This window comes from Channa argus, chromosome 12, assembly GCF_033026475.1.
Source record: "Channa argus isolate prfri chromosome 12, Channa argus male v1.0, whole genome shotgun sequence".
Lineage (NCBI taxonomy): Eukaryota > Metazoa > Chordata > Actinopteri > Anabantiformes > Channidae > Channa > Channa argus.
This window is the reverse complement of record NC_090208.1, coordinates 11,033,907-11,055,373: the sequence shown is the minus strand read 5'-3', so window position 1 is coordinate 11,055,373 and position 21,467 is coordinate 11,033,907. Positions and strand designations below refer to the sequence as shown.

Genomic DNA, 21,467 nt, shown 5'->3' with positions numbered 1-21,467 from the left:
CCCGTCGTTTTTTTTTTTTCCCCCTCTTTCAACAGGCACCATACCAAGGCGGATAAGTGGTGGAGCTAATGAGACAACGGTGACGATGCCGCGCCTGGAAAGCCCAACAGCAATCAGCCTGCTTTCATTACGAGATGGCCCCCTGGGAAAGTAGACTAGAGCAGCAGTCTAACATCTTCTAAAGGCAAGCACGAAAACAAGACAAGTGTGAGGGAGGGACGGAGCAGGACGGAGTAAGAGGCAGAAACAAACAGTAACAACAATGTGTATACAAGAATGAAATAGGCAGCTAAGCAGTGCATTTGAGTGTGAGTGTGTACGTGTCCCCTACCTTGACGACGGCAGGTGGTGGTCTGATCCGGTGGTTGCTGCTGGCTGCATGGTTCTGTGCCTTGCCACCTGTGTATTGATTATAGCTGAGCTGGGAGTTTGCGGGTGCCAGAAGGAGCTTCTTCAGCTGCAAATGGACCCAAACAGAACAAGAGTGGTAAATCTGTGCGTGTGTGTGTGTGTGTGTGTGTGTGTGTCTTCAATTAGACAGCCTGTGCTTTGTAAATGTACAACCAGAAGAGACTGATAATTCAGTTAGAAAAGATAACAGACCGTACATAGGCTATTTGTATGTGACAGGAAATGTCAAGTGTTTTTTTTTTCCTTTTTTTTTTCCTTCCTGTGCAGGTGTTTTTGTGTACACAAAGCCAGGCTCCTCTAATGTGATTGAATAAACACGGTCAGGCACATAGCTAAAGGTCATTTGGAACGGACCGGCATGGAATACAATGGACTATAACTGAACATAACATTACATTTTAGGTCAAAGCTGTAGTAACTCAGAGAAAGGCCCAGATGCTATGGATATGTGTAAAAATAACTGAGCAAAGACGTCCTATTGAGAGGCATGTCTCTTTGCCAAAATAGAGGACTCGGGCATGGGGGATTAGATGAGACCCACAGAGTAGACAAGATGGACCCCCCCCCACAACTCTAACTTACCCCAGCCACAACTTACTTTCATTGTGTGCTGGCTTGATTTCAGGGCCTGTGGCACCGTGTCAACCAGAGTTGGCCCTGGCGCAGTGTTTATATCAGTGAATTGGCACTACAATAGTAATGTTATGCAATTAGCGCTGAGCAGCATACACAGTGATCCATTCCATTTACTTTGCACCTCCCTACATCTGCATGTCTGAATGCTCCCGCTACTGTACAGCGAGCACATGGCAAATGTGAGCAGGACGCAAAACAGCAACAGCGTGTGCAGGGTTGGAGGTCATGTTTCAGGAATGACCATATGTTTTAACCCTGCAGATTTGGGGAATGGGGCAAAACGTGAGAAGTACGAGTGATTGGTCATACCAGGGAAGGCTCCTCGGGCTCTGGGGTGCGCGGCGAGCCGTCGGGGGAGGAGGGACAGCTCCGGTCACTGGCATTGGTCACGTCCCCATCTGCCAGGGCCTCAAACGAAGGCAATCCGTCCTCATCCACTGGGATGCTGTCCAGGGTCTCTGTAAGCACTGCCAGCAAGTTGGCCTCATTTTCTTCATCTATCTTCTTTGGAGAGACAGGAAAAATAGGACATTTTAGTCAGGGGAAGTTGCGTCTTTTTTTTTTTTTTTTTCCCTCTCTTACACAGAAGTAAAGGTGGTGCAAGTTTGCATGCAGGCTTTCACTGTTAAGATTTTTTCTCAATTTTGTTTTTTTTTTTTTTTTTGCAGAAGCAGAGCTGGCTCTACTCTGGCAGTCTTTAAAAACAAAATTCTCTCCATGTGCAAGTAAGTCAAGCCTGTCACTCATATTTTAAGCACGCAGCTTACTGGACCAAAATAATATCTCCCCCAAGAAACCCATTACCAGGGCTGACAAGTGGCTAGTATCTAGGGAAGACAAGACAGGGTTGGGGTGTGCTGTGGTAGGGTTTTGTGTGGGTAAAGAAAACAATGAGCTGAGGTTGTTTCTCCTCTCTCGATCAGCTTTCCCACACAATGTTTGCAGGTAATCCTCAGGTAAAGGGCATTACCACCTGCTAATGCTAAAAAAAAAAAACACGATCTTTACAGTGTTGGTATGTTTAAAATGGGCGTTAAGTTACCATCAACGTTTCATGGAAAGAAAAAAAAACTCTTTCTTGCCCCTCAGCTCCTCTTTGATGTACTAGTAGAGTTGTGTGAGTGCTGTGGCTGGCTGTTAAATGGTTGAGATTATAACTGTGTGTGAGGAATAAAGAGACAGAGAGGGGTATGTGTGGAGTTGGATGGTGAGGGGTGAGGGAGAGAGAGATATGAGCTGCCAACTATAGATGGGAGCTTTACTGAGCATAATGGTAAAAAAAAAAGCACAAACAGAATGTATATGGCTAAAAATTAAAAGTGTGAGGAATGCAGCTTGCTTGGCAAAGGTGTGTGTGTGTGTGTGTGTGTTTTTATGCATGGTTGTGCCTCTGTGTGCTGAAAAGTGACAACAGGAACGGGAAGTTCCAGAGCCATAAAAGCCCAAGGGACGTTAAGACAGCGGAAAGATAAACAGCGTCGTCACCCCGGGACGTTCTGTGGCCAGCCCAACAAGAACAAATCCCTTTATGCACTCTGCAGGATTATCATCGCTCGGCAACGGCGTGTGGCCATCTTTGTGCCCTGAGGACCACCAACCAGTGCCATACCTCTAAGACTTGGAATCTCACATGCACAAAATGTGCCCACCCACTTGTTTTTGTCTTTACTACTGATTATTCACAATTGCACATCCACCACTGATGGATCCCTTTCAACTAGTTTGAGTTCATCAATGAGGCTGCAGCCATTTCAAGGCCCCCACCCTCCAATTTTAATTTATAGATGACAGATATCTTGGACGTTCATTTAGCCAGCTAACAGCGAGGAAAATGTTAATCTGATGCTTATTGAGATTTTCTCTTAACAACATGAGCACTCAGTCATTATTAAAACATGATAAAGGGACATATTTCACAGTGATAGGACGTCGTGGACTGCAGCCACGCCGCGCCTGGCAAGCAAATGCAGGAAATTGCTCTGTATGAGGTGGCATGCTCTTTAATTACTTGCAAGGAGCTTCAAATTCACTCTGTTGGAACCCCCACGCCACTGAAATGTCCACAATTTTGCAGCATCTCAAGTCATTACCTGAGCACTAAAGCAGGTGGGTATTAAGTGCAGATAAAACCAGAGCCTTTTCTTGGCCCAAACATAAATCCCTGCAATGAGAAATTTAAAGTAGATCATTTGTGATGATCACAAATGACTATTTAATGTGCCAGCCATCTGTTTAGGTTCCAGCCTCAACAATACTGTGTTTTGGTGTGGCTCTTTTCACCTCTTGAAGAAAGTTCAAACCCCTACATTCTGTAGAAATTGCATGCGGCCGTGTGACATTAGTTACATTAAAAGTTGAGAGGCCTGTGCAAGCTTCATTATGTCACGGTTTGGAACGGATTGGGGAATTTCTGAGACTGTGGCAGACTCAGACATAACGATTTCAGTCCTGTTTCAAAACCCTCCACCGATTGGCGAGCTCCCATAGGCACACTGTATCCCCGAAGATAACCCAGAAGGGACTCTCATATACTGAAAAAGACACTTGTAAAATCCTGAGTCGTGACGATCATGCTGCAGCCGCTGCTGTGGCTCTAGTGGAGGCACTCACGGGGGCGAGTGGGGATTTGAGGAACTGGGGTAAAGAGCAGACCTCAGTGATCATTTCCACCCTGCAGGGAGCTCCATCTTACACCCTTGTCCAGGAAAGTGAGCTTTTCCAGGGCAGCTCAAAGATCACGCCTAGCACTTGGGTTTCGCACAAAAGTCATTTTGCGGCCAATGACTCACTTGGCTTTTGTATATTTATAAACAAAATCACCGTGTGGACAGACATCACAAGCTATGGCACCCAAAGGGGATGAAGCAGGGATAACCTGGTACCCTGCTGACGCCCATGTCCACTTATATTGATTACTACAGCAGCTGCTGACAGGAAACGGCGCCGGGAAGAACAAAGGGAGAGGAGAAAAATTGTCTCGGCGGGAGCACTTTCTCGCCCATCCCGCTTAATGGACCTCACAGAATTAAAGAGATCTTAACAATCCTGGGCTAATTGTGGGATCACAATATATTAACCCCGCTCCAATCCTAAAGGGTGCCATTTTGTGGCTGTTTTATTCCAAATGCTTCAATTAGCCATAAAACATGCTGGCAAGTGCTGGCAGATCTTCTCTCTCCCCTCCTTCACCCTGGCCTCCCCACACTGGAGAAAAGAAAGCCAACGCCAGTTGTTCATTATTAGGTGAGGCCCTTTTGTTATCAGACAGGCTGTCTTTGAGATTGTCCTTGCCTTTAACTCTTTTATTGAGTTCCACAGCGCAGTACTGTGCTCCAGAAGATACCATTCACACAGCTGATAACGCAAGGTGAAGGTGCTGTTTTAAACAAATATTCACTACTGAACACTGGGGAAAATAGCCAAATCAAAACTGCAAATTGTTTCCCGAGCTCCTGAGCAAATTTGCCAAGGATTTTTTTTGGGGGGTTTGGGGGAACTGCATCATTTACATGTTAAAAGGAACCAAATGTGTTGTGAAAATGCCAGAATGAAAGACCTAATCACTGGATAACACCAAAATGAAGTTTCAACAGACTAAACAGCCCAGCTGTTATCTTCAAATGAGAGGCAGAACATGTGACAGACACTCTGGATACGGGAAGATAAAATATCTCCCATTAAATGGGTCATCTGGTATTTAAAGTACTGTTTATTCTCACTGTCTCCTTTTGCACACTCTTTCTCACTCTCATTCTGCGAATAGAGGGACATCAACCAGTTCATTCAGACAGAAACCTTTAATAAATTAGCCCCAAAACTGTGCGGTGCAGATAAATCTGCACCTTGACAATTTAATTACTTCAGCTCAATCTTTATTTTTTTTTTTCTTCCTCTGCTCTCTCAAGGTTTCAAAAACAATCCCTCAGATGAGGTTACGCGACTTGCCAGGCCGTCAAATCATGGCACAATCAGAAATAGTCGGGGATATTAAGTGCGTTCGGCCAGTGTGTTGGTGGGGTGGGTCGGGGTGGTATCAAGTCGTCACATCTTGACTCTGCCAAGAAAAGCAGCCTTGGATTTGATAAACAAATAATGTCATTCTGTGTTATTACCCCCGGCCCCCAGATTTCAGAGGAAATAAATCAAAGTCAGCCGTGCCGTTAAGGCGTTAGTCAGGCCTGACACGTCGGCCGGTCACACCAGCACAACATATGGCAGTGGGGAAGGAGGGAGGGAAGAGAGGCAGGGAGGGTAAGGTACGGCGCGAAGCGCGGCGGGGAGACAAATCACGGCGGCCGCCAGAGACGTCCGGTCATTTAGCATGAGCTTACTGAGATGGAGAGAAGGTGATTATGGCTTATACGGAGCGATGAAACCATACATAACACTGTTCTGTGGGTCTGTGCCAGTGAGGTGGTGGTGGTGGCGGCGGCGGCGGCGGCACAGTCAGATGGTAAAACTAAATGTTAAACCTCCATTGTGGACAAAGACGCTGACTGGCTCTGTGGCACAAAGCAGCAAAGCGATGCCTATCGTTGTTTTCCATCTGAGTACAAAGTCAACAGCCACTAACACTATTTCCCAAGCAGATGAATCGACAAAGACAGTCCACATGTTCCGAGCACTAAAATCACAATACCTGTCGCCCAGTCTGCAGTATAGTAGGTTACATGTATTCCAGCTTATGATGGTTTGAGCTGTGAGTTCTTGTACCCTGAAAATGCTCACACCAGGCAGCTAATTTTAGACTTCTCCATCCTACTTAGCTATAATACTGGTCTCCCTGTGATAATCCTTGGCAGGAAATCACTATTTTGTGCCTCAATTTAAACGAAAATGGCAGCTCTCGGAACGAGTAGAGAAGCTGACTGTTTACATCGCAGATGTCTGTTCGAAGGCTTTGCGAGTTACAAATCAGTGAGGAAACAGTTCGACCGGTCAATGAGGACCAGGATGTGTGCGTGTGTGTGTGTGTGTGTGTGTGTGTGTGTGTGTACAGAGATGATACATCTCCTGGGAAGCATTTGAGACTGTTAGAGCACTAGCAGATGAGCTGATTGGGGAACGAGAGAGGAAAAGAGAAAGTGAGAAAAGGGGATGTGTGTGTGTGTGTGTGTGTGTGTGTGTGTGTGTGAGTTGGAAACAGAGCCAAAGACAGAAAGTGGACTGTTGTTACACATCCTGACATACTCCAGATCCGATTGAGACACCTACTCAAGGGATGTTAACGGTGCTGTTCTTTCTAGGTCTCTGTGGAAAAATACTTTGACCGGTAACCCCCTGCTGCTAAAACTAACCATCTGAACTCTGTCACACATCTGCTGACATCAGCTGAGGCCGTCACATGCCTCTAGAGCCACCAGGTCCTTTCTGGCTGACTTTAGGTTAAAAAAAAAAAAAAGTCATGCATTTAGTTTTGTACCTTTCCACAAATCACCCCAGATGTAAATACGAAATAATACACATGCAATCTTGCGTTCACAAGAAGTCGCACACATTTCCACACAACTATTTAAGTGAGCGATAGGATAACAAGGGCAGTTTGGTGTGTCCTGGTAGAGCATCTCAATCTACAGTTCTGCCCCAAGCTGCTGTTGTTTTCCTATTCCAGCCGTCCAACAGATGGTCCAAGCAACCATTTGCTAACACCACAGAATCACACAGAATCATAATGATTGGACACTCAGTCTTTTTGTTTTGGCAGCTACTTCCCAATCGGCCTGGCACGAGAAAACACTGATTGCTGTGATTGCTCTGTCTCTGACTTGCTCTGACGGTCACAGCAGGAGGGAGAGGAAAAACAGAGATTTGGAGCCTCAAATAAAGAATATTCAGCTAGATGCAGAGATGGGATGAGGGATGGTGCTTCCCTTTGCCTTTTCTTTTTTTTTTTTTTTGCTTAATGGCATGCTACTAGCTATTTGCTTAAGTCGGCAGCTCTGAATGTGCAACACTAAGCAAGGGGCCTTTCAACATACTGTTACACTGTTGATAATATGTTTGAGGAACACAGGGAGGGAGACCGACTGTGGGCAGCAAAACAGAGAATAAAGGAGCATAGAGACAGTTTCCAGTGTCCATCTTGCTAAATGGATGCTGGCTGGAATGTAAGCCTGCCATGAGCAACCAAGCGTAGATGTCCATAAAACAACTACACACACACACACACACACACACACATTTGGGTTTTGACATTTACATGGATTTGCAAGGAGAGCAGAATGAACCAGAACTTCTTGCTTTTTTTGCACGGAGGACTCAATGTCATTATCCGCCGCTGGCACCACCTTACACACATATACACACACACACACACACCTGCAACTAAACGCATCTTCTGACCTTTCGGGCCCTGCCAAGACCATCGAGGGTTTGCGACGTTTCATTTGTCACATTAATGTCTTCCTAGGACAGGTGCCAACACAAGGAGAGCCAAGGTACAGTGGACAAGATATAGTGGTCTGCTGTGTCAAACAATAGGTGTGTTCTCCAGCTGGTGTACTATTCTTTAAGCATTTATGATTATTGAAAAGGCATAATCTTTTGGGTGAAGGAGCCAATTTGTTTTACCTATTGAGTTCACTCGGTGCCAAACATGGTGCGACAGGGAAACACCTGAAAGCAACGATCTTATCGAAGCATACAGGCTTTCGCTACGTCCCCACAGCACAAGAGCTATTTGCTGATTACTAAATAAACATATTATCTTTTGCCCTGACTTCTGCATGTGCAAGTGCCATGAGCCTTGTCGCTCCTGAATCCAAGTAGAGGGCTGCAGTGTGCACGCCTCTTGTCCGTGCTGTGACTTTGTAATCTTGTTATCTGAGTGGTTTTTCTTTTCTGCATGTATGGGCTGCACATGTGGCAGCAGTGGTCCAACACATAGTACTTCACAAGCCTTTTGCCTGTTGCCCATCTTTACACGTAAAGAAATGAAAACACATCAATGGAAAGGTGCATGTTAGTCGATACAAACCTTACTATAAGAAAGGATGAAGGAGTCTTTCTCTGTAGCATCAACATTGAACGGGGGGAGCTCCATTTCATCTTAATCTCGAATCTATTCTCTGTGGAATACTAATCTTGTTGCCTTTAGTTTGGGTAGACTCGCTTCTCTCAGCTTACATTTAGCAGAGCGTATTCACCACACCTGCACACTCTACTAGACAGTGCAATGTCTGCCAAATGCAGAATGATCAACGGCCATTGACCACTTGATGACAAGCGTCCAACACTCGAAATCCTCTCCCAATCTGCCCGTCAAGTTCTTATACAAGGCAGCTCACAGCCATATGAAAAAAGGTTTGGCCGGGCACAGTATTGTCTAAAAATGGTTTTCTGGAAAGAGCTGATTAACAAGCAGACGATTTTAGAGCTGTTGACTTCCCGAGGTCAACAGCACTATCATGGCAGATGCATGCAGCAAATTTATCCTGGATGCACCACTTCACAGTTTCACAACACACATATTTTACAATTCACCTAATGAAAAACACACTTGCGTCTGCTGTGCAATGGCAGAATTATCTGTATTAAGTACTTGCAAGTGTTGATCACAAACCCAGTGGTTTTTTTTGAGTAGCAACTCTGAATATTGCCGTTAACTCTTCTCTCCAATGCCGAATAACACACATGGAAGATTTTGAAGTAGAGTGGAGGCTATGTTTTCTATATGCAGTGACCAAATGTTTGTTAGAGCTTCTGCTTTCAGTTCAGACTCAGGAGCTACTGATTGGGCACCAAGTGAGTCATCCAAGCATCCAGTCACTCATGCATCAGCGGAGCCTCGGAGAGCCTCTTGAACTATTTGAGGCCTGTGCAGACTTAAATGCTTCAGGGGGGAAATAAGCTGGAGCTATAAGCATGCAGTGCTCATCACCAAGCTTAGTTAGAGTGGGGTGGGTTTTCTGCATGGATGACTAAGCTGTTAAAAATAGACTCAACTAGGGAAAACTAGTCCTTTATATGTACAGTAGAAGATTGCAGTGCACATGGCTGAAGATGGATTTCCAATAAAAATGACATTAAAAAAAGAATATTTAACATAATCCAAGAAAAGTGTCAAAAAAAAGCTTTCAACTGATCTGTCATAAAGTGCTACCAATTCTAATTGGAGCAATGGACAGGTGAACTCATTACCATCACTGTCAGCTAATGTTGCAGGTTCAACAGTGCACACCCAGTGATGCAGGGTGTAGTTGACCATAATGTGTTACAAAATAGTAGAGGTTCACAGAATCACAGGCCTGGCCAAGGCTACTGCCTGCTGCCTGGAATACACACACACACCCATACAGTACCCCTTGTTTTTGTCATTTATACACTTTTCCTCCTCCTGCCACTCTTTGAACACTTCATGCGAACACTATCTTGCACTCTTTGTCTTATTTTCATTGCATAAGTGCAATAATATAAAAGCATTCTAGGAATTGGCCGGTTGTACCTTCCTCCCACTCCAAAGTTTACACAATTAAATAATACGAGGAAGGTCGGTTTTATCACGTTGGCTTCATTGCAGCATGTGTGAGAGAGTATGAGTTGGGTGGTGGTGTGGATTATTGGCTTAGTGTTTTTGCCAGGTTAAAGTGAAACAGTCCTGAAAGGCTCTTAGTGGAGATTACCCCAGGTACTAAAAATATTTCCACCTAATACACACACACACACACACACACACACACACACACGAGCCAACTACACAGAAAGCAATGGCATTGTGTCTAGCTAGAAAAGTCCACTATCTGATCTTTGTATATGGTATCTCAATTACACAAAGACACATAGTGCACATACACATCAGTGGCTCTGGTGTGATGAGAGATGGGTATCCATGGGGGCAGGGGATCAGCTGGGGCAGGAACACCAAACCGTGCCTCAATCAGCAGCAGCAGCCCACTGGGAATGTGGACTGAGAGTGTGTTTGTGTGTGTGTGAGTGAATCAATGACAAACAGGGGGGAGGGGGGGGGGTGGGGGAGCTAGATAGGCAGCCAAGCAGCCACCACCAAACCAAAAGATGTTCCTTTGCTCTTTTTCCAAACACTCCCTGAGGGGACTATTTTTTAAATTTTTATTTTTTATTTTGGCCATATCCACCCGCTGCTCCCAATACTTCTATTTTTTTCCTCTCACTCCCTTCCTCCTTCCAGCATTTCTTTCCACAAGCGACTGTTGGAGGCCAGAATATATTTGTTTAGCCACTGCAGCTTCAACTTTCCATCAGCCAGGAACAAATGATTTGCCTTGAGAGGAAGAGGAAAAAAGAAGACAGAGGGAGGAAGGGAGGAAGAGAAGGGACGGCAGAGCCCACAGTGTTGTGGGGCGGCAGTTTGAGAGCTCTTGTTGTGGAGTGGGTCTGACAGATGCTCCAAGATGACACAAACATGGGCAGCCTAAGTCTGCATTGCTATACTATATGTCTGTGCCTACTTGTCTGCGCTCCCTCTCATTTGTGTAACATGAAACAGTATATAGCCACAGGTCTGAACGCGCTGTTTGCCTTCGCTTCGACAGTGATGGAGGATTTCTTCTATGCGACAGTGAAAATAAAGTATGAGCGTGGTTAAAAACTGAAGGGAGCCAGAGATGAGGAAAAGTATGATGTTTTCTAATAAGACTCACTTGAGAAAATCATATTATACAGTGGAATATGATAATTCATACACCCTTTAGTGGAGCGGTGAACTGGTGTGGGTGGTGTACTCTCAAATGTCAGCATAAATTTGCAAAATAAATGCAATCGGCATTCAGCAGGGAGTAGGAACAGGGACAATAAGGGTCACTGCTGTCTGCCTAAGTGTGTGTGTGTGTGTGTGTGTGTGTGTGTGTGTGTGTGTCTGTGTGTGTGGGTGTGACAATTCTTCTCGGAGAGTGTATGACATTGTGTGCGCTCCTGTTTCAGCTCACAGGAGAGCCTGTCGTCAACAAGTGTGCGAGCTAATCTATGCTTCCACGTGTTGTGCAGGGGAAGGAATGGCTGCTTGAAGAAAACAAATTTTTATCTCAGCCCGTTTTATCAATCTGGCTAAAGATGACCCAATCAGTCTTATCTGCCTTTGCTTAAGAAGAAGCGCCCGGGTATCTGTTCAAGAACAAAACAAAAAATAAAAAACACACACACACACACACACACACACAAAAAAGCACAAACAACAAAGCACAAATAATCTCTTTCAAAGTCCAATCACACACACTGCATAATGTCGGAGTAATGCAATAACCCTCCAATGACTGACACAGTTCACGTGTGAGCACTTATCACACGTCCCTGTACAAAATCAGAGCACTGCTTTAAGCCTTGGCATCTTATTTCATTACCTGCAAAGCCAACAACCTTTTACTTCCAATCCACAAGCTTTGATGCGGGCTGGCACTACTCCAAGCTTCCCCTGGCCTATAGTGTATATTTGTCGCTTTCACTACCCATCTGTCACCATGTCTGTCTGTCTAGTGCTCTGCTGGCCTATTCTAACTATCTCTGTAACTCCCTTTGTTCGCTTTAGTCTATCTGCCCTTGTCCCTTTGTCACACCTGTCCATCAATCGTCAGTATCTGTCACAATAGGACACATACAGTGGTAACATGTGAGAAGTTAAACTCAGTGCCAGTTCTTTTAATTGATCACATAGATGGACTTCCAACCTATAGCAGCTGTACAGGCCTCCATCCAGTGTGACCGCCAGTGGGACGTCCAAATCCAAATAAGCAAAGCCACGAGACACGTTTCTGTCAATCAGACTTGAGTGTGAAATGTGAGAGGAGACCTGAGGTTAAAAAGACACTGGGTCATGCCTCTGTGTGGTTGTCTTTGGCAGTACATCGCGAACCTATTGCAGTAGCCGGCCCACAACAACTGCAGCCCAAAATAAACCGTGCACTTTCACAGTCGGCGCGTTCTAAAGAAGTGTCAAACACACAGTGCCAGGAGCAATAGCTCTTATGTGTGTGTGTGTGTGTGAGAGACCGTGTGTGTTACGAGAGAGGTGTACCGTTCTCCACATTTCATGTCAGGGACCGTTGGGACAGTGGTAGGGAACGGCAGCCAGGGGACAGCTTGTGATTTCAAACTGTATGCTGCTTAGAGAACAGAACACACACAGATATAGAAACATGGGCGGATATGCATTCATGCACACCTTCTTATTAAAGTTGTAAACTACTGCCGCTGTCACGTCACTTTCTAAACAGATCATATTTTCACTTTACGGACACTAAAAACAGTTGGCAATTGAGTTTGCGGGAACACTGGGGGTCTAGCTTCCCCATGTGTAGAGTTCATTGGTGGTTTGACTAAAGGTAAACGTCCAAAGAGGGGCCCCAGTGTAACAGCTGCACACAGCTGTTCCATACAGCATGTTACTCAGAGCTACTTGCTTTTTCTTAAATCGCACACATGCTGATTGGTTAAGTGGCTGTACGCATAAGATAAGATGGAAAAATAACAAAACGTGGACGCCTATTGACATGTTCACTACTCTTTAGCATTCGATGATTTCTCTGTTGTGTGTATAGCCCAATTGTGGGCGAGAGAGGGGGGGGGGGGGGATTCAAAGAAGTACAGCTGCAGCCCCAGCCTTCTGATCCTTGCCGGGTGGCAAACTTTCCCCTGTCAGATTAAGCAGGATTAGCTGTGTCCTGCTGTATGATGAACTGAGCACTTCGTATGGTGACATGAACCTTTCCAAAGATGGGAAAAATAAATAAAAATCCCAGTGCATTACTTGCTACGAGGGGCCAGTTTTCTCAGCGTGATTAGAGGCCTTTTCATATCAGCAGCAGAATACAATAGATGCTGTGCTTCGCTAAGTGGGTGAAAACACGTTTGCTGCAAATGTACAATATTTGCATAGGGGCAGACATGTGCACCGGTGTACAGATCGTATGCACATGCAGGCACGCAGCTTTTATAACCACACTGGAAGTCACACATGGCTTCTTGCTCAGAGCCAGTTCGCTCATCAGGCTCCTCAGCGGGCGCTAAGTTCCATTGTGCTTTAAAATGATACACACACGCATAGCCCTACGCTCTCATTGGTATTTTTATCCACCCCCAGAGCCACTCGGTGGCTGCAAGCCATATCACTCTCAGCTGACAGAGGAGCCATGGTCACACCAGCTAGTACTTAAACGCCCCTCTCCTTCTTGTGTGTGTGTGTGTGTGTGTGTGTGTGTTGGGGTGGTCCACAGGGGCAGGATGTGTGGTGATATAAAGAGACTCTGAAAAGGTGGTGGCAGTGGTGGGGAGGTTAAACATGGAAAGAATTTAGTCTGTTATCAACTGTTGCCTGCAAGACCACAGAGGAGGTGCACAGATGCACACAAAAAAACAGCAAAGACCCTAAAAATGGGATGACATGACAGGGCCAGAGGCACACACACATGGTGCCTTCTCCAACGGGGCTTTTCCTCCTGAGGCCAGGCTAAAGCATCCAATCTCAGTCTTTCGTGTCTATCCCTGGCACTGATAAAGGCTTATAATGAACTGGGGACTAGAAATCAGTCCCAAGGCCGATGGCTTTATGCCCCCTTATTCCCCTGCCGGATCATCACCCTCTGTAGATTTTTGTTTGTCACCGGGTGAGAACAGAAAGAGGGAATCAGATGGAATGAAAGGGATTGGAGGAAGCAGAGAAAGAAAGGGGAGAGTGGGGTGGAAAGCAGAGATTGAAGTTTTACGCCCCAACCCTTGAGAAGCACTGTGCAACACAGCCAGTGTGTCCAGAGTTTACTAGCAGACTGTTCGCTCAGATGTGTGCCGCGTTAGTGAGCCGACATATATGCTCCAACGTTTTGATAACTGTGGCAGCCAACATCCCAACACCGGGACAAAGGTCGTCCTGAGCTTATCATTCTTCACTTTATCTTCCTGTTTGGACTTTGGAGCGATGTAAAAGCATGTTTGTAAACTGGTAACACTTGTACATTTAGTTTGGCTCGCGTTCAAGAATGTGGTAGCAGATTGTCTTTGCTAAGGTATGTTATTATTCCAGCTCCTGACCCCTGGGAGTGTAGGTAATGAAATCCCTTTTATTCCACAGCACAACAACATGTCACATTATAAATGATTGAGAGCAATGTTAAAAAAAAAAAAAAACTGATGAGGGCGTGAGCAGAAATAAACAGATGCTGCGAAGAAAAGAGAAAATACTGTAATACTGTCTACTTACCTCAAAAAGATTGGATGCCTCGTTGCCATATTGCGTGGAAATGATCTCTGATTGGTCACTGTACCATTTGAGTCCACCCAGGAAGCTGTCTGCATCTAAGTCACTGACATCCAGCTCTGAGAGGTCAAGTTCAGGGAGGTCTGGGCAGAGGGGCTGGTCTTCACCAACCAAGGCAGCACACTGGTAAAAAAAAAAAAAAGGGGAAACAACAAGGATGGTCAGACAGGAACCGTGTCTCCCCTCGTTTGCAAATCAGACAGTGAATCCATTGTGTGTAAAAATGTTGGAAGAATGTGGACACGAGTCAAACCTCTTAAAACAAAAGCAAAAAAAATCAATATATTTGTGCAACATACACATAGTCTTTTAACCCTAAGACTCTTTTACTCTATCGATTATTAACGTTTTCGTCAGGCTGCAGGGCACAATGTGCAAACCGGCACTGTTCAACCTGCAGTACTCTTTTGTCCTCCCACCATCTCTCACCCCCCCCATGTACTTCCAAATGCTGTTGAGATTTTTTTATTCACCTGCCACTTTTATGTAATCTAGCAAGTGTGCACGGTATGAAGCAGCTGTTCCTGCTTCCTTCCCCACACAAATCATCAGCTCTGTTCTGGCCGCAAGTGAGAGGCCCTGGACTAGAAGTCAAACAGGGACTTTGGTGTCAGAAAAGAACTGAGTTGAACAGAAGGAATGAAAATAAATAGGTTCACATAGATGTTTTTTTTGTTTGTTTGTTTTTTGTATTGTAATGATACTCATCATTATGGGCAACCTCCAGGCAGGAAATGCAAACACTGTTTGTAACCGTCCTTTGGGCTCCGCACAAGACAGGCCAAACTTTGAGCTTCAGTCAGGGATCATCAAAAGGCAAAACCACGCCAGAGTCGACGCGTGTTTACACTCTGTGTCTCCGTGCACCTGCAAATCCAAGCCCGACAGAGCAGCTTTGCGGACGCCGTCTAATAGATTGCACACTCCTAATTGTGTTGACAACTCGTTAGGCGATGTAGAGACGCTCCTGGATGGCTTTAGGACAGACAGAGAACAGATATCCTAGAGCGAAGCCGGTAGGTATTTGGCCCCAGACTGAGCAGCGATGACAGTCGGGTTCGACTCAGGGCAAAGCCAGGAGCCGGATGCTGTGCCAAGTAGGAAAAACCGCCCACACGCCAGTGTCACAGTTCATCTGTCCTCGCACCAACATGGATACACGATGACTTAAGTCTACGATGAGACAAATCCGTTATGTTGCAACAGCGACAACGTAGGGGACGGATTCACTAGGCTTTCCCCTGAGATGATCCACTCTGACAAGGCACGGCATGAAAGAACATGGGAACGAAGCTGTTAGGACACGCACAAACTGGACGTCCTGCACCTAATTATCTCACGGACATTTTGGTAAACCCATGAAACAGCGCCGCCAGAGAGGCAGCCGGGGCGAACCACAGCTTTACGCACGCAGCCACCACGAAAGCACCTGCGCGGAGGTAAAGGTCTGTGGTCCTGGACGATAGTTATTTCAAAGAGAAATATCTTTAATTACGAATGAACAAGTCGAAACGCATACACTGTTATAGGATGAGTCCAACCCCCCCCGTCCCCCGTTTTGGATCAGCAAACACACGCTATCGCAGCCCGAAGCCTAAACCTGGCTAAAGTGACCGAGTGTGCTTTTGCCTCCGTGATCGAAGTGCAAAGCGTCCCTGGGTTCAAAGCATTTCCCAAATCCAGACTTTTGTTTTGATAAAAGCACTCGTCTTTCCTCACATTCTCACCACGCAACCCAGATAACCACAAACATGCAGCCGGACTGCAGTCACACCATGTCTTTACTGTGAAACCTGCTCTGAAGCATCACTGAGCTCCTGTACGAAAAGCCCAGCACCCCCAGTCAATCCAGGTGGCTCATAACGTCCATAACAATCTACACAGACTCGGTAAATTAAGGAAAAAGGGGGGGGGACGAACAAGTATCCTTTTGATGTGCCGTCTAAGTAAAACCTGTGTTCACTTTAATCATAAGACTGATGGTAACACAGAGGTAAAAGACGACGGGAGCGGCCGTGGCTTATTCGTTTGGGTAAACCCACACATACGCAGAAGGCAAAGGGCAAGATTCGCAGCAGCACAGCATCATAAAGTCTGGCTGGATGCGCTGTTACGCTCCCCCCCGGCCGGGATGTTAGCACACAGACGTGGCCGGGGGCACCGCTCGTATTTTGCTGCTCCCGCAATGCCTGATAGCGGTCCCACCAGCGTGGGCAACCTTTGCTCTAGCCTTTTGAAAAATAACAGTCTACCCCGAGACAGCACATCAAAGGGATTGTTATCGTCCGTGGGTTTCATGCGTCAACGAAATACCTGACTTTGAGACATTTCGGTCATTTCGGCATGAAAACCTTCTCGGCACCGGGGGCGCGTACAGTCCGCGGCTGGAGAGATATCCGCCAGCTTGCAAGCACTCGCTCCGAGTGAACAGAGATCCTATGAGGGAAGCGATGGTCCCGAGCCTGCGTGCACACTTTACAACAACTACACCTTTAACTCAGGCGAAAAGGGAGATTCCGCACATTCCCTGCGCTTGCCATATATTCCCGTGTTGTACATCCCCCGCATCCTCAACTGTGTCCAGACGCGCACTAAGCCGGCAGCACCAGCAGCAGAGGAGAAGGGAGCGCAGACTTATGAAGAAATCACCGTCTCACATACGGTAGCCAGTGTTGTCCATCGTTCCATGAGGCAAAAAAAAAAAAAGAAAAACAAAAAAAAAAAAAACAAAGTCCACAGAGTTAGAAAGATGAAACATGTCGGATTTTTAGATGCGCTCACCTCTAATTCTCTCCACACCGAGTCCTGGTTACACCTGTCCCACGCCATCCAGCCACTGAATGACGGTCCGGAAAATCAAAAAAAAAAAAAGAAAAAAACTACAAAAACAAAAACTAAAAAAAAAAAAAAAAAACAAAGAAAAAGGAAAAAAGAAATCAAGTAAAAAAGAAATCCACACACGCTTCCCACTCGCTCTCGCACAGGCAACTGCTGCCCCTCGCCGAGAATGAACCGAGGGCACCTGTCTTACAACTGCTTTCCATCACATGACAAAGCTATTAAAAGTAGGCAGGGGAGTGACTCCGCGTCCACACTACTCCGCCAGTGACGCGCAGGGAGCAGGCGGGGTCTGGCTGCGCACATAGTAAAATCCTCTCCGTGTGCACTGCAAAAAATGTCCATCCCAAAGCCACATCGTGATCTCCCATGGCGTGCACACAGATGATATTTACTATTCAGAATAAGGGAATGCGTTCTGCCTGTGCTGAGGCAGTTCACACATGTGGCTACACAAACTGTTACTCTGCCAAAATGCTCTTTAGATAACCACAACATCAGCTCGGTTGTAAAATATTCAACAAAGTAATTTGATTCAGGGTTTAAAGGTTTTTATTGCAGGACCGAGTTCAAAGGTTTCACATTTCTTAACTAAAGGGATGTGTTATTTTAGGTGTTGATCCTTCCACTTGAATATAGGACCTCTGTTCCTATTGATCAGCTCATTGTTCCTAAAAATTGCAGTCTTTGTTGCACCTCAGAGGTTAGTAAAGCGTCACTACTGAGCCTGTGCAGCTGAACAAAAATGGCACAGCCTACATAGGAATTTAGGTTTAAATAAAGCACCATCATTGTGCACCGCTTGCGCCATCGCTGCCTTTGCTCCAGACAACACTGTAACTTAAACCTCTTGTGTTTCACGTGTATAGAGTATCAAGGAAGGGAGGTCTGTCTTCTGCAAAGTATTTCTTTGTCCACGCAGAGGCAATAAAAGGGACAGGTGGCAGTATCAGCCATGTATACAGTATCAGCAGGATGTGTATAGGCAACACCACCTCAGTCAAATAATAACACAAACGTTGTGGACATTACAAACAAGAAGGTGCTCAGCCTGAGAAACACGATGCAGGAGGAATTCTCTTTTGTAAATTAATATGACTTATTGTCACATAGGGATTTTCCTACTAAGGCAACGGCTACGTTTACTCTTTGCATTATTTGTAAAAAGGATATGAACAGTTGTTTTTCTGTCGAGACGAATAACAGTGAACTTCTGACGATGCATTTCTGTAATAGGAATCTCACAAGCTAACCTCAATTTAATTTTCTTGTAAGTCTATTAACTCCACCTGAGCATGCAAGGAGCAATTGTCTCCCTAACTTGGTGAACCACATACAGTAAGTCTCATTAAACACAAAATTGCACAGAAACCTGCGAGAAGGTTCTGGGACTGGAAATGTAAATTTTTACTGATTATGTGCAGCCAGACTTTATGTGTATGTGTGTGTGACACACTTATGAGCATCTGAGGGCATTTGTATCACTAAATCTATACATCTGCCTCTATGCGCGTGCTGAGGGATGCTACCCAGAAGCCGCAGTTTGAAACCCAATCGGAGCAGGTGGTGTGTGCAGTGACCTCACAGAGCCCAGATGGACCAGTACCACACAGACCGTAATATAGGGGCATCATGGGAGCGACACGGAGCTCTATGGTTGCTGGCTTTGTGAGTGCAGCAGAGATAAAACCGACAGCAGGGATTTAACTCCTTCTGTGATGAAAAGGCGGAGGTAAAACAGCCTGTCAGCCTCTACATGGTGTCCGTGTCTCAAACAGATGTAGGTAAGTGCAGGTGCAAAAGCTACTGGTTGCACAGAGGGCTCGCAACTTGAGTAAAAGCACCATAATAAACGCCGATTTGCCGGGAAAAAAGAAAGGGCAAACCTTGGCAGGAGATACAGTATGTGTTGCTAAATGATATTCCTCACTCTCCTGAAGCGACATGTGAGTCACAGTCAAAAGCCTTATCTGATTGTACTCTTCACGCCAATTAATACGAGAGCTAAATATAGATATGGTATGATTTCCTTTCTTCAGTGGCCTTTGGTTCTTTCCCCCCCTGCAAACCCATTCTTACAAGAGGCTGAATATTTATGTGCAACAGCAGAGATTTGCAGATAAAGGAGTCATTTCAAAAGAGTGAAAAAAAAAATAATACAAAACTTCTACAGCCCTGCAGAGGTACAGGTAATCTCTGAAATGCCACAGCTTTTGTTTCAGTTGCAGGGAGCTGATAATGAATGGGTAAGTATGGGCAGATGGGTAAGTATGCAGCAGTCACAGACTGCTGCAGAATGAGAAAAAGGTAACGTGAAGTAGCCTTCAGCGTCAAAAGGAGAGGTATTTGGGCCAAAGCACCGGCAGATAATAGGGCCAGCATAACTGCGCGTTGGGTCATTCTGCTCCTAAAAAGGGGCCTCGTCTCAAGGGACCCCTATCCACAAGGTGAAGTGTTGTCATGTGATGAACACGGCGCCAACACGGGCATCACGAAGGATTTGAACGATGCAAACCGCACAGCACAAACGCGCAGATACTCCAAACGGAGCCACTAGAAGCCAAAATGATCACAGCGGGCTGTTAGTTAACTACTAAATGGTTCACAACTCAAAAATGAGTGTGAGGAATGTGACAACTTTTCTGGGAAGAGCGTGCCCTGGCGCACGTGCAGCCCGACCACGATCGGACTTGGTGGAAGCGGGCTTGTGCTGCTGGCGGTTCTCAGAAAGCAAAGGGTCTTAATGATTAAACAATTTCTCCCAAGAGTCAGCTGACAAGTGGAGCTCTCAAGGCTAAAATGGGGCTAATCCACAGATAATTATCCTTGTTCAAATTTTCAACGTGGCCTCACTCGTTGTACAGACTCTCCCATTTGCATTTCTGGTTTCAGATTGGATTTGATTAACTTTTCTGTTCGGGAGCTGAATTTCTATTGCTCCTGCAGTGGAAGTGTTCCTTACAACTGTAATACGTTATTGTATACAGTGTCATTGTTCACAGTCCGTCCGTACTCAAGCGGCTGCCTTGTTTTCCCTTTTTTCCATTAATTGTGTCGCGGGCCCCTGTGAGAGTGTGGAGCTGCACAGTGTGGGACGATGATTCATATCACTTTGTTGCATGTCATTGCTCCCAACAGAATTTATCCGAGCATCTGGCCATTTTAATACACAGTGGCTGGATTTATAAGAATTAATTGAGGGCAGAGGTAAAACGGAGTGCTACATCTATTCCTGACAGCTTATGCGCCGTTCTCCTAGTTGTCTTCTGATGGGCCCTCAGATGTTTGGCGCAGGGGTCATTTTTCCGACTTGATGAGTGATATTGTGTCCTCCCTATTGGGGACAGTGGAGGAAGTGGTCACATTTCAAATGCTCTACAATAACATACCGGCAGACTGGGCTGGCTACAGGAAATGTAAAGGGATACACACTGCAATTGTGGTGTCAAACGATCATATAAGACTGTTAATCGGCCCCTTTACTGAACTAATATGACTTAATAAGACTAGTTTGCAGTTTGTAATATTTTTTTAATATAGAGAGAGAGATCTCTCACTGGCTCTACAGACAGTTACTTCGTCTCCATAGGCTCCAAACCCATGGATTATAGGTAACGGGATGAGCAGTGTGGCGCCACAAATTATGCCAACACTTGTCCTTTGACATACAGTGAGCCGGTGCATTCTCCCCCCGCGAAGATTTTACATCGCCTCACTTTGTAGTGCCCTTCAGAGAACCCACGGCTTCCTGCCCTGCGTGCAAGTGTGTAATCCTTTCCATCAATGAACTCCACTGTGTCATTTAGCCACTCTCAGGATGGCGGCTGCTTTCCCCGCAGAGAGTCCGGCCCACATTATTAAGGCAAATGGCATGAAGAGGCTAGGTCCAGTTAGCCACGGCTGTGCCTTGGAATTGAAAATAGCATCAGTCCCACGCAGGGGCTGGTAAACACAAAAAGGAGCCTGGGGCGCAACACAGAATGGTTCCACCCTCCCCTCCCCTACTCCAGCTCTGTTTTCGAGGAGCCGGGGGAAAAGCAGCAGCCTTTCCCCACTGCCACCGCCACAGACGCATAATATCACGGTCACATGGTGATGCGAGTCGGAGTCTCCCATCAGAGCAGTGTGTTGTGAGGTTGTTATTTGGCTTGTTTAAAATCACCAGCGAGTCATGCAAGATGCATGTGGAAAGTGGTGGCGGAAAGGGGGTGAGCTGTGAGTGCAGGCCTGGTGTGCAATGCGTCTTGGTGGAGGACTGTGCTAAACTAGTGCTCTGGGCAGGGACTTGTGAGCCACTTTGTGTTTTGCTTGGGTATAGCACTCACAAGGAAAATTAAAATTTATGGACCGTGACGGGTTAGGG

At 45.8% G+C, this 21,467-nt stretch overlaps 1 protein-coding gene across 8 annotated transcripts in view; it reads right to left on the bottom strand.

Annotated features, from left to right (window-relative positions):
* The window catches only part of ppargc1a (peroxisome proliferator-activated receptor gamma, coactivator 1 alpha), a 239,723-nt gene that overhangs the window by 19,300 nt on the left and 198,956 nt on the right, over window positions 1-21,467 (bottom strand). For 4 of the 8 annotated variants that reach the window (XM_067523567.1, XM_067523571.1, XM_067523572.1 and 1 more), the window contains exons 2-4: window positions 14,210-14,389; window positions 1,357-1,551; window positions 332-457 (exon numbers count right to left, since the gene is read on the bottom strand). In XM_067523567.1, coding sequence (XP_067379668.1) covers window positions 332-457; window positions 1,357-1,551; window positions 14,210-14,389 — 501 coding nt within the window. Of the gene's footprint in view, window positions 1-331; window positions 458-1,356; window positions 1,552-14,209; window positions 14,390-16,579; window positions 16,926-17,047; window positions 17,327-21,467 lie in introns of those variants that run through there. The other 4 variants (XM_067523570.1, XM_067523573.1, XM_067523576.1 and 1 more) reach the window with 4 other exon arrangements.